At 48.1% G+C, this 13,614-nt stretch overlaps 1 protein-coding gene across 1 annotated transcript in view; it reads left to right on the forward strand.

The window, feature by feature from the left end:
• The window catches only part of Gpt2 (glutamic--pyruvic transaminase 2), a 34,002-nt gene extending 20,388 nt beyond the window's left edge, over nucleotides 1–13,614 (forward strand). Inside the window, exons 7-12 of the mRNA XM_021169462.2 lie at nucleotides 2,283–2,362; nucleotides 4,098–4,234; nucleotides 5,562–5,736; nucleotides 7,437–7,592; nucleotides 9,340–9,452; nucleotides 11,542–13,614. Of these exons, the coding sequence (XP_021025121.1) occupies nucleotides 2,283–2,362; nucleotides 4,098–4,234; nucleotides 5,562–5,736; nucleotides 7,437–7,592; nucleotides 9,340–9,452; nucleotides 11,542–11,632 (752 nt within the window). The 3' untranslated portion in view covers nucleotides 11,633–13,614. The remainder of the gene's footprint in view (nucleotides 1–2,282; nucleotides 2,363–4,097; nucleotides 4,235–5,561; nucleotides 5,737–7,436; nucleotides 7,593–9,339; nucleotides 9,453–11,541) is intronic.

A 13,614-nucleotide genomic window follows, 5' to 3' on the forward strand; every position in this document is an offset into this window, starting at 1 on the left:
TCTGCTTCACTGTCTCCCAAGTGCTGGAACTAAAGTCATGCATCACCATGTCTGGCCTCATAAGTCATCCTTATGAGATTAACTTTTGAGTGGGCACCATCTTTCCTTGCTTTCTGGGGTCTTAATGCATGGAAATCAGTCAGCTGCTAAAAGTGGGTGGGTGATAGGAAATGGAAACTTTCCAACCACATACCATAGCCAGCTTGGTTAAAAGATGTCAAAAAGACTTGAGATGTTAAGCCAGGGTGCTTCTGGTTTCAAGATGAAAATCCAACTCAAAACTGAAAGACTGTATGGTGGAGCTGTGGAGTCCGGGCATAAAGCAGTAACCTGAATCAACGTTATTGTGTTTGCTTCTCAGCTCCACTGTCCTCTGAGTTGGGTTCCTTCTTAGAATTTGTCCTTTGAGGGCCTCAGCAACTCCAGCCATTGCCCATCAGATGAAACCTTAGAACACATCTTCTGTGATCTCACTGAGAGCCGCAGCCCAGGAACTCACTGACTCTGGGCTAAGGACTCTGATAAGACAGCTCTTTTACTTATTCACTTAGAAGCCCTCCTTAGGCTGGCCTCGAACTTGCAACCCTCCTGCTTCAGCATAGCAAGTGCTTGTGTTAGAGGTGTTTGTCATTATACCTGGAGTTGGGCCAGGGCTATTCCTCTTATCTCCTGCTGGGGTGTCCTCATAGGACATCTGTGGTGTGTTACAGAAGAGAGGAAGTGTAATCACAGATGTTTCTGTCAGTTTATAGGGAATTTCTTTTGCCCATCTTCTGGTTTGGCCCTTAGATACTTCTTTCCAGCTTTTTGGACCTGTATCAAAGCTGTGTCTTATGTCTCCTCAAACAGGGTATAACCTGACCCCTGTAAAGCCATACATGACTTTCTCTTATTCTCTCAACTGTTCATGTTTGTCTCTTTGGTGTCTTCATGTGCAGTGATTGCTGAGTCCCAAGCCCTGGGTAAGCATAAACTTGTCTTTATTTTCAAGTGTGGGTTGTGTGTAGCAGTGGAATTTTTGTATCTTTCCCATCCCTTTTCCTCTACCAGTCTGAAGCCTTTTCAAGACTCTGGCCCTTCAGTTCCTCTTTGTGTTCCCCTTTGCATTTTGTGAACATGTTTTGGTATATTCTAGTGCTCACATCTCTGCTTGTATTCCATTCGGATATAGTTAGGAGATCACGAGACCCTACTAAGGGTTTGCAGGCTGTGTCTACCCACAAACTGGCCTGCCCCTGTCTGCAGGAGTAGTGCTGGTTCCATATAGAAATCATTCTGTAGATAAATATATATATACATTTTTTTCTTTTTAACCAAAAGGTAACATTCTCCATGCTTTTCTCCATTATGTCTACACATGCAGAAATTATACACATGAATATGTGTATAGATCTATATTTGTGCATATATGTGTAACATACATATATGCTGTACACACAATAAAGAAATCAGCAAGCCCAACTGAGCACGCCAGAACTTCCTGGTGTTTCACTCAAAGCCAGAGGAAAACACAGGGGGAAAGTTCTACTCCCACCTTCTTACCCTTTGCTCTCTGTCTTAGTGGTGTGTCTGCAGGCTGCTGACTTAGTGTCTTGCTGTTTGAAGCCATTCTCTGACATGGGTAGTGGGTGTGTCTTCCCTGTGGTGTTGAGGCACGTCCTGAGGAAGCCAAGAACAGCAGTGTGTTCTCTCAGTGTGCAGAAGCAGCTGGCCGGAGGCACCAGCCTGGCTCATTCATTCGGTGTTCTGCAAGCACTGATTTGAGCACTCAGGGTAGATGATGAGCTAGGATTAGCTTGTCACTTCCTTGTGGGCGTGTGCATCTGCCTTTCTCGGAAGACACCCACAGCTTTTCTTCGGTAACTCCAGTTCAGTTACCATCTCAACCAGTCCAGTTTGCTTCATTGCTTGCTGCTGGCGTCGTCTAGGAGCGTTAGGGACCTAATGAACTCCACTCGGTCAGTTTTAGTTCCTGCTTACTGTGACACTCCCATGCCTTCCTGTCCTCCAGAGAAGACACACATCCTGCACACATGTGCACATCCCAGCCAGATGTGAAAGGCCATTCCTTCCCCGTGTCTGACTTCATTGCGTTGGACAGGAGTGGAGCCTGTAGCCACGACTGGAGCTTGGCTTTGCTGCCTTGCCCAGCAAGTAGGAGGGTGGTCTCTTGGGATCTTCAGGGAACTTAGGACACCCAAGTGATTTGGGTGGGAGTATTATTTGGGGACAACTTACATAGCATTACAACCTACATTTTGGTTTTCTTGGGGATTTTGTAGGCCAGGTACAAAGCAGAAAGTGCATAGAAGATGTGATTCACTTTGCCTGGGAAGAGAAGCTTTTTCTCCTGGCTGATGAGGTAAGAGCAGTCCCAGAGATTGGTGGGGTACATTCAGAGAGGGAGGGGGTGAGCCCTCTTGTATAGGGGAGAATTATTATTATTCAGGTCTGATGGTTCGATAGCCATAGAGAACGTTCTAGGCAGAATGATTCTGGGCAAGCAAAGGTGAGGATGTTCATTCTTATCCTGTGAACTTGGGACATAAATTATCTCTCTGTTGGTTCGGACTCTAGTTGTATTGTACACACACACACACACACTTCTCTGTATATATGGGAGACTGAGAATTCACTGGGTGACCCAGGCCACCCTAGAACTTACTGTATAGCTTAGGCTGGCTTTAGATTCCCAGCAATCCTCCTGCTTTAGTCTCACAGTGTTGAGACTACAGAATTTTAACAGATTACTTTAAACTTGGAAGAGGAGGAGGAGGAAGAGGAGGAGATGATGATGATGATGATGATATATATGGTTGGAGCCTGGACTCAAACTGTGTCTTCCAGATCCTTCTCCTTTCATCTCTGTATGTTGACTGTCTTCCTAGCCTTGAAAGCAGCTTTTCATCGTTGTAATTCCAGCAAGTTTACACCTGATTGGTTCAACTTGAGCCATAATTATTGGGCCAACCACTGTAGCCTGGGGTTGCAATATGCAAATTGGCCAGGCCCAGGCCAGGTGCAAGTTCTCTGCCCTTCCCAAACTTCCACCTGGAAAGCCAGGGAGGCCTCCCTGAGGAAATGCAGGGGCTCCTACCTAAGAGGGGTGTGTGGGTGTAGCTGCCCTGTAGGGAAGAGGCTGAAGCCACTCCTAAGGCACAGCTCCCTGCCTCTTGGTGGTCCCTGTCTTCCTTCTCATTTACTCTCCAGCAGTTTGTGAGCCTGGGAGGATGTCAGGTCTGTAACTGTAACCTCTCGAATGCCGATCACGAGGCCTGGGCTTCCCATTCTTTGTGTGATTTGGAGGAAACTGAGAGTCCATCGTAGCCATTGACACTTTCCCTTCATTTCAGCATGTTTACCGTCTCCTTTCTCTTTAAGCACCCTGCTCCGTTACTACATTTAATTTGCCATAAGTAATTATCGATCTAAAAACCTTACTTTCTAAAGATAAAGAAAGAGGCATCAGTGAGACCTGGGGATTCCTTCTGGAAGTGTGCTGACTGGGAGGAGGGCAGGCCTCTGACTGCCCCACTGACGCAGCCAGCCAGCTTCCCTGAGTGTGGAATAGGCGGGGTGGCTGTGAGTGCTAGATCCAGAGACAGGGAAGTGCGGGGGTGTGCTCTGGCAAAAAGAGCAGAGACAAACCTGGCAAGTGGCGTAAAGGACATCCCACAGAGTTCACCCCAGAACAGAGGGCAGGGGACAGGAAGCTGCTCCCACTAATAGAAGAATGAACAACGCTTTAGGAGAACATTTGCTGGGGAGGATGGAAGTCCCTGGTGTCACCACTGGCCTGATGCATCAGACAGGCAGGCTGGAAATGGGTAAATGTAGAAGTCAGGGGAGCTCCTGGGCTGTCTTAGGATCCAGTCTGAGGCTTGTTCTGGAATGTTCCTTCAGGCACCTTCTGACTTATGTGTGGAAATAGCATTGGAAGTGGGGCTGACTGGCTTGTTCAAAGCTGGACTTTGTGGCCTTCCCCTGACAACAGGTTAACTCTGTACCTACACACCTCTCCTGGGTGTAGACCGTTGGCTACTCTGAGCCACAGCCTTCCAGAAGGACTCATGGCGACTGTCATGTTTCCCCTGCAGGTGTACCAGGACAACGTGTACTCTCCAGACTGCAGGTTCCACTCCTTTAAGAAAGTGCTTTACCAGATGGGGCACGAGTACTCCAGCAACGTGGAGCTCGCCTCCTTCCACTCCACCTCCAAGGGCTACATGGGCGAGTATGTCTGCCGCTTCTCCTCACTGCCACGGGGCGGGTCTGTGGTCCCAGTGCTTGCACTCTCCTTTCTGCTTGCTGCTCTACTTGTGGTCCACCCACATGGTTAGTAAGCAGCCTTCATCACTTGCCGCTGGTGTAAGAATCAGGAGACAGACTCTCTGGCAAATCTAGTGGTATAAGAGCCATCCCTGTACAGAGGCTCCAGGGAAATGCAGCCAGGCTCAAAAGAAACCAGACTGTGGATAAGTGATGGGAATGAAAACAGGTCCCGTAGCAGCTCTGAGTCTGGAATCTTCTGCTCTAACATTGCCTGAAGTCTGAAGGTCCATGAAGGGAGGAGTTAGATGGATAGGTACCAAGCTCAGTGTGCAAGGCTGCCTTAGCACTGGGGTGGTTATAAGACCGATATTTGGGGCCCATATTTGTGACTAGTGTTTACTGAGCACTTACCCTGAGATCGCAGCACTGAGGACTCTGCCGTCACAAAGCCAGTGTGTTACCAAGGAGTGAAGAACAAGGCAGAGAGGAAAGCTATGCAGCCGGTGGAGAACTGAGGTCAGAGCAGAGGTAGGACTGCCAGGAGGTGGGACTGGAGTACAAAGGGAGACATTTGGGAGAACATTCTAGGTCGAAAAAATAGCATATGAAGCCTGAAGAAATGTTCCGGTAGCGGGGTGTGGTGGCGCACGCCGTTAATCCCAGCACTCGGGAGGCAGAGGCAGGCAGATTTCTGAGTTCAAGGCCAGCCTGGTCTACAGAGTGAGTGCCAGGACAGCCAGGGCTACGCAGAGAAACCCTGTCTCGAGAAAAAACAAAACAAAACAAAAAACCAACAAAGAAAGAAATGTTTTGGTTAGGTCAAGGGAGCCACCTCCTTTCATTGTTTTTGGCTTAATTTGATGTAGATTAAGTGTATATGAGTTAGGTTTCAGGGAAAGCAGCTCTAACAGAATAGCCCAAAAGTATAGAGGTTCAGAAAGGGTGACAGTGTATTTATTTATTTATTTTATTTTTGGACATAGTGGTTCAGAGGTCCCAGGAAGGCAGAGCTGGCTCCTTGAGGTGGTTTAAGAATGGTGGCTTATGAGTCTGCTTCTTCAACATGTAGTAGCCGCCCGTCAGACAAGAAGGGAGAAGAGGAAAGAGAGTTCTTGCTTCTCCCTGTAAGAGAGTGACTTGTAGTGACCTGTTCACCTAACACTGGCCAGAACTCAGCCACAGCTGCCTGCTGGGCATGGAGGGTGTGGCGTTAGAGGTCTGGTGTCCGACCTGCGTTTATGAGGGCTTCCTCTAACTGGCGGGTCTGCTCCTCCCTCTCGTCTCTCCAGGTGTGGCTACCGAGGGGGCTACATGGAGGTGATCAATTTGCACCCCGAGATCAAAGGCCAGCTGGTGAAGCTACTCTCTGTTCGCCTCTGTCCACCAGTGTCGGGACAGGCCGCCATGGACATTGTTGTGAATCCACCGGAACCAGGAGAGGAGTCCTTTGAGCAATTCAGCAGGGTAAGTCAGCCTGACCTCTGTCCATCGCTGCTATTGCCAGGGTCACAGTAAGTGAGCAGCCACCACTCCATGTGGCCCTGCATCTGATGGTGTGTCTGGGTGTGTCCACCCGTGGCCATCTTTCAAGGGGGCACCCTGATGTCTCTTGGTTGTTGAACCACTCTCATGAGTTAAGTCTAAAGATGTAACAGAGATGCAACAGTTTGGAAGTGGGAAGACTTCCTGTGTGAGTGAATAGACTTTTCTTTCTCACTGTGAGCGTCGTAAAAGTCAGTTCCCAGTTGTGCCCCCCCACCCCCTTTGGAGAGGAGTGTGTAGGGGGAGGTTGGCTTGTTTTTTTTTTTTTTTATTTTGGACACAGGGTTTTGCAGCCAAACTATTTTTTAATTCAAGATCCCCCTGCTTCAGCCTCCTAAAGGCTAGGATTATAGGCCTACCTACAGCGCTCCCTCCTCCTCGACGGGACTCCCTCCTCCTCTTTTTTTGTAGTAAAATACAAACAACTAAACTTTGTTCTCGTTTTAAATTAATATACACTTCTAATATACACTTCTAATATACACTTCTATCCTGCTGTAGTGAATACCTTTAATCCCAGCACTCAAGAGGCAGAGGCAGGAGAACGTCTGAGTTCGAGGCCAGCCTGGTTTATATAGTAAGTTCTGTGACATCCAGAGCTATTCAGAAAGACCCTGTCTAAACAGACAGATGGACAGACAGACAGTTCACCAGAAGAGGGCATCAGATCCCATTACAGATGGTTGTGAGCCACCATGTGGTTGCTGGGAATTGAACTCAGGACCTCTGGAAGAGCAGTCAGTGCTCTTAACTGCTGAGCCATCTCCAGCCCCAGACAGGCAGCTCTGTTTCATTAAGGAAAGCCACTCAGATGGTTGTGCAGCGCTCTCTCGTCCCATCCATCTCAAGAACCTTTATCCCCACTTGACACATGAGACCTAGTAAACACACAGTTCTCCACTCTCCCCACTTGACACATGAGACCTAGTAAACACACAGTTCTCCACTCTCCCATTCCCCGGTTCTTGGCAGCCAGCATTCTACTCTGTCCCCATGAATTCCCCTAAGACATATATGTATAGATGGAATTACACAATGTGTGTTCTTGTGTGACTGGCATAGTCCACTCGGCACAGTGTCCTCCAGGTTATCCCTGTGGAGGCCTGCCCAGAACAGCAGAGGTCTCTTTGGGATTGAAGGCTGGGTCGTATGTCACTGTGTGGCCGCACCATGCTTTGTTTATCTTCTCATCCTCAGCTCTCATCTTAGTATCCCTCCTGTACAGCAGAACTTGCAGGAATTCTGATTGATTCTGTTCCAGCTTTGGATGCTTGTCCAGCTCTGGGACTGTTGCTGACTCTGCTCTGCCTGAGTCTCCATCCGTGTACACCTCACTGATGGAGAATACAAAGGGATAATCCCTAGATGACATGATGGGGCTGGTCCCCAGGGACACTTGTGACTCTCAGAGAAGTGTTTCTAGGGTATTCTATCCAGGTCCAGGGCCATTCAGACTGATGGATGAAAAAAAAAATCTATGTAGAAAGATCGGTTCATGTGTCTATGCCTACCTTCTTCCCCTAGCCATGTACAGTGTTTGTTACATGCAGCTCATTTTCTGTCAGTCGGTTCATATAGCCTTGTCTAGAATCACTGATACCTGTGCTTTCTGTCATCATTAGGAAAAAGAATTCGTCCTTGGTAATCTGGCCAAAAAAGCAAAGCTGACAGAAGATCTGTTTAACCAAGTCCCAGGGATTCAGTGCAACCCCTTGCAAGGAGCTATGTATGCGTTCCCTCGGATTCTCATCCCTGCCAAGGCCGTGGAGGCAGCTCAGGTCAGAGCGGAGGGCTGGCTGGCTTCCTGGATTCACTTGATCTGTCTCTGACATGGTTGGCTTTTTGCTTTGGTGAGCCATGGTGCTGACCTTAGGAGTTCTGGACTCTGTGTCCTCCTGGACAAACGCAGTTTGCCATGCAATAGCTTCCTAGGAGTCCCGCCTGCAGCTGAGTATGGTGGTAATAGAACAAGTAAGAGGCTAACCCCAAGGGAGAGTCCAGGTTGGGCCTCCACGGTGTACTCTCGGGATGGAGGCATAGCTTAGCTGTTAAGACACTTGCTGCTTGCAGATGATGAGCCTGGCCTTCAGCACCTACATGGTTTCACTCACAGCCTTCACAACTCCAGCTCTAGGGGAGCCACGCCCTCATCCTATTTCCAAAGACACCAGGCATGCATGTAGTACACAGGCATACGAGCAGGCGAGACACTCATACACATGAAATAAATACATCTAAAAACCATTGAAACAGCAAGACATACTGACTCTGAAGGGCAGGACCCAAGAAGAGAGTGTGATACTGGAGTTGGAGAAGCAATGAGAGTCCTCACCTCCCCCAGCCATTGCCTCCTGCAGCAGTGACTCCTAAGCCTGAGTGTTCACGATAGAAGCCTTGGGTTTGGCTTACTGAGTCTTCAATGGAGCTGAGAGCCTGCTCTTCCAAGTCCTTGTATGCTATTGCAGACCACGCTCTGAAGCTCAAGGGAAAGTAATGTGTGTATCCCTGGAGTGCCTGAGCACCTTGTTGGACACTGGGCATCCAGGCCCACCCCAGACCAGACTCTGTCTGCCAGAGCCCGAGACTCCCCGAGAAATTGTATAACCCACACTGTTTGATGTTGGTTTCATTGCTGTGACCAAACACCTGACAAGGTAGAAAGTCAGAGAAAAGAGATGTCTTTGGCTCCCTAGGTTATGGTTATGGCCCTCTGGTGGGAAGGCATGAGTCACGTGATGATGAGGCAGAAGCACACGGCTCCTTGCTCATCTCTGGGTGAGGATGCAGAAGCAGAGGAAGGGGAAGTCATTGCAGGTTTTCTTTCTCCTAACCCAACCGATGGGCACATCCTCCACATTTCCTCTGCAAATGCTTTTAGGCATGTGTTCAGAAGTGTGCTCCCTAATGCCCAAGGCTTTTCTAATCCAATCGGCTTTCATAGCCTTCCTCAGCACTGTCAGCGGTGGCTCCCAGGTGTATCTCCTGCAAGGCCCTGCTGGATTTAGATCCCAGGGCGCCGCTTTCAGGTCATTTGTGTGACTTGGCACATAGATAGACATCTGCAGCCAGTGCCTGTTGAACAGTTGCTGGGATGGGGATGGGAATGCTGGAACCCTTGAATGCAGATCAGGGGTGTCACAGCCCCTGCCTGGCCAACAGTAGCTTCAGATGTCTGAGTCCCAGAACCAGCTTCCTGGCTGTGACCTGAATCCTGCCTTACTTTGCCATCAGGAAAGGGAGAAGGAGGGGTCTGCCACAGAAAAGAGGCACTGACACTGCATTTTGGTTCTATCTGGCTTTGAGCCCTTCACGCCAAGTGGGGTCTTTATATTTATAGCCCAGGTGAGACCCCACTGTGTAGCTCAGGCTAGCCCTGAATTCAAGGCATGTTTTTTGTTTAAACTTCTCAAGGGCTATGATTATAGGTGTAAACCCAAACCAGCTCGGTTTGGGTTTGGGTTTTTAATGTGTGCAGGTCTCGTGTACAGCCAGGCATGACTCTCAAGTTCTGTCCTCTTTCCACAGTCCCATAAAATGGCTCCAGACATGTTCTACTGCATGAAGCTCCTGGAGGAGACTGGCATCTGTGTCGTGCCTGGCAGTGGCTTTGGGCAGCGAGAAGGCACTTACCACTTCAGGTGTGACACTTTCTTTGGGGGTGGGTAGTGTTGGTCCCTTGAGTTCTTGCTTTAGAGACTGCAGGGTCTGAGCCTCTCTTCTCCTTGAGTGGCTCTCATCATGGCAGGCTCAGACCCTCTGTCACTACATAAGGAAAACGGGGGTGCTTCACAGCCCCTCTAGGTCTTCCTGGACTGTCCCGCCTCTCAGCTGCTTCCTGCCCTGTCACCCTCTGTGCTTCTGAACGCACAGGACAAAGCCAGCGCCTTAGTTAGATTTCTGTTGCCATCATCGAGAGCTTGTCAAAAGCAACGTAGAAGGAAGGAAAGTGTTTATTTGACGTGTGGGTTAAGGTCTATGCTCAGGGAAAAGCCAGGGCAGGAACCTGAAGGCAGGACCTGAGACAGAGCACAGGGGAAAGTTGCTTACTGACTTGCTTTCCATGGCTTGCTCAGCCTGCTTTCGTATGTAATCCAGGACATCTGTCCAGGGGAGGCACCACCCATGGTGGCCTGGATCCTTCCACATCAATCATTAATCAAGAAAAAGCCTCCACAAACTTTTATATTTTATAGGCTAATCAAATGGACGGAGTTAGTTTCTTGAGTGAAATTCTTCCCAGATAAATCTAGCTTGTGTCAATTTGATAGAAATCCCAACCAGGACAGCCTGGCACAGAACAGGTGTTCTGTAGCTCCTTGGCTGCACTATAGGCCATGACACTATCCTGGGCCCCAAAGCCTCTTAAGGTACTACACTGAGACAGAATTTGGTCCACAAACCGAGAGGCTGTTTATAGCCATGCCTTGTCCAGCCCTGTACAGATGGACACATGGATTCCCAGAGTTGTTAGGCAAATGTCCCTCACAGAGGCCAACTCTGATCATAACACAGTTATTTCTTCACAGCTCCTGCGGCAGTATCTCTTGTAGCAGATGCTAAAAAAAGAATTGTCATGAGTTGCTGACATCTAGAGCCAAGTCTTTGAACAGTCAAAGATATGGGCTGTGTCCTCAGATGGACTAACTGCCTACCTGGCCCTTTTATCCTTGGTCAGGTTCTCTGCTGCAATCCACGGTCCATCTGAAACAGAGAGCTGGGGTGGCAGGGTAGCCCAGTGGTAGATCTTACGCAAGTGTGAGGTCCTAGCTTCTGTGCCCATCACGTCACCAAGAGTGTGATTGAGGTGGGAAAAGTGTTGTCAGGACTGGAGAGAGAGAGGTTACTTTTGTGGGAACTGGAAATGTCTTTGACGTGAAACCTGTGATTTGAGATTGGCTTACTGTCAGAAACTGAATACTGGGACACACCCATATGTCTTAGCACGCACACACACACACACACACACACGGGGGCAGGATTCAATTTCTGAAAGAAAGGCTAAGAGTTATGTTCTAGGACTAGAATATAGTTTGACCACTTGTCTAGCGTGTATGAAGCCCTAAATTCAATCCCTAACACCACAAAACAGGAAGGGAAAAAAAAGTCATGTTCTAGAAAGGTCTCTGTTCTAGTCAGAATGTGTTCCTGGAGCCATACGTAGTGGGGCATCCCTGTAATGCAATCACTTTAAGAAGCTGAGGCAGGAGGATTACTGTGACCTCAAAGCCAGCCTGAGCATCAGGGTGAGTTCCATATCAGCTAGTGTTTCAAAGCCAATCTGGTTTACATAGCAAGTTCTAGGACAGCTGGGGCTACGTAGAGAAACCCTGTCTTAAAATAAATATACAGCCGGGCGTGGTGGCGCACGCCTTTAACCCCAGCACTTGGGAGGCAGAGGCAGGCGGATTTCTGAGTTTGAGGCCAGCCTGGTCTACAGAGTGAGTTCCAGGACAGCCAAGACTACACAGAGAAACCCTGTCTCGAAAAACCTAAATAAATAAATAAATAAATAAATAAATAAATATACAAACAACAACAGCAACAACCATGGTGCAGCCTTCTGCGGTAATGAAGAATACATTTTGGTGACTCAGAATCTGGTTTATTGCTTTACAGGTCTGACTGTAGTAGAAATGCCTGTGTATAAACACTGGCATTCTATGTTGGGTGGTGGTGTTGGGTTCATCCTGTGAACAGCCAGGCTGATATTGTTCGCCTTCCTGACAGAATGACAATTCTCCCTCCCGTGGAGAAACTGAAGACCGTGCTCCACAAGGTGAAGGACTTTCACCTGAAGTTCCTGGAGCAGTACTCATGAGGACGCCTCAGGCACCGGAGCCAGACTCTCCCAAGACCACCCAGGCCTTCCTCAAGGACTCTGCCTCAGACCTCAGACAGGCCACCAACGCTGTTCATCTTCATTTCCCCAAGGAGACTTCTTTCTTTGTGCCTTGATGTTTGAGAGTTCTTCGAGCAAACAGTGGTTTTGCAATGTCTCACAGGCCCTGTTTTTGTTTTTGTTTTTGTTTTGTTCTTTTTTTTAAATGCAACCAAAGTAGAGTCATCCTGCTTGGCAGATGTACTTAGGATTCTCTGAATCACTATTCTGTTTGGAAAGTTCCTTTGGGTCTTAAGGAGCCAGAGTACATGGAAATGAGATTATGTCAGATCTGGAGAAACAAGCAGGTGTTGGGAAATATGTGACTTGACATGATAAGGGCTGGGAATCCAGAAATCAATAGTGAGATCCATGAAATCAAACCCTGACCAGTGTGAAAATGTAGCCTTTTGGACAGTAAACTTGCAAGTCAGTCTAGTGAGAACTCAGAGAAAGCTGGCCATTCTGGTCTGGAGATAGGCAGCGCATCACAGGCAAGAATATCGAAGTCAGTAGTAGGACAGGGGTCACATCAGATACCAGCTCAGATTGCACTGGCTACCTAGAACAGTTTTCTCCAGGTTTGCCTGAGCCTTGATGCATACCATCGCCCTCTGCTGGTTGCAGCAGAAATAAGCAAGGGCTGAAAACGGAGGCAATCCCTTTTCCAAGGTCCTGAAAGTTGTTTTTCATGGTTTCAAACTGAATTTGGTTCATTTGTAACTAACTGATCACCGTGCCTGGTTACACTGGCTGCCAAGAAGGAGTGCATGCAATCTGATTCAGTGTTCTCTTCACATCAGTTTCCTGCCTCCCTCCCTGATCTGCGGACAGCATCCTATATCATCAGGCTTCCCTGTGTGTCACAAAGTAGCAGCCACCAAGCAAATATATTCCTTGAATTAGCACACCTGGGTGGGCCATGTGGGCGCACCAAGGAAACAGGTGCTATAGGGAGCGCCAGGCCAGGCTTGTCTCTTAACTGTCTCTGTTCTTCAGTGAGAGTGAGGAAAGCTGTCCGGAGCTCCCGCTCAGGAGCCTGGGTACCCATGCAGTGAGCCAAGGGAGTTTACGGAGCCAGAGAGAGAACGATGTTAAGGCTGTGGAGTGAGGCTGAAACCAGCCTCCTGCCCTATGGTCCCACACTGCAGAGGGTGTGACTTTAAAACAGAACGTCAAGTTGTTAACACTCACAAGCATTGCGTTACTGTGAAGGAAGTAGCCGCATCCATAACAGGATGTGACGTTCTACAGCTTTTCCTTTAGAAGCTGAAAAGGTACCATGTGTGCTCGCTAGGCATATAATCCAGATATGCTCCAGAGCTCTGAGATTCTTCCATGAAAGGTTAACTAGAAGCTAGAATATTTTTTTATATTTTTGTAACAATTGGCTTTTTTCATGGGGGGAGGGGGGTAGAGGTGTAAGGGTTAGTATTTATAGTCCTAACAAGTCCAATAATTTTTATAAGTGTCTTCAGATTATAAATAACCCTCCAAATTTTGCAATGTTTACATGTTTTTTTTTTTAAGATGACAAATATGCTTGATTTGCTTTTTAAATAAAAGTTTAGCTGTTCTAAGAGATTATCTTCACGTAGGATGGCTGGTTACGTTAGTTTGGATTTTCTACAGGTTCTGTTGCCATGCCTTTTGGGTTTCAGCATCACTCGAGCGGTAGCATGTGGGTGGGGCTGTGGAAACCTGGCCAGGCTGGACCTGGACAGCCACACCTTAGAGACATTGTTTCCATTTGGATGTGAGCAGGCGCAGGCCTGCATGCTCTTTACTACTTAGCATCATCAGTTCTTCTGCCTCCTTAGCATGGGTCTTTGTAACAACCATGCTGGGAAGCTCTGAACAATAAAATACTTCCAGAGTGGTGACTGAGCAGCTTGGTCAATAAAAACTAAAAGTTTCGTGGG

The sequence above is a fragment of the Mus caroli genome, chromosome 8 (genome assembly GCF_900094665.2).
Source record: "Mus caroli chromosome 8, CAROLI_EIJ_v1.1, whole genome shotgun sequence".
Taxonomy (NCBI): Eukaryota; Metazoa; Chordata; class Mammalia; order Rodentia; family Muridae; genus Mus; species Mus caroli.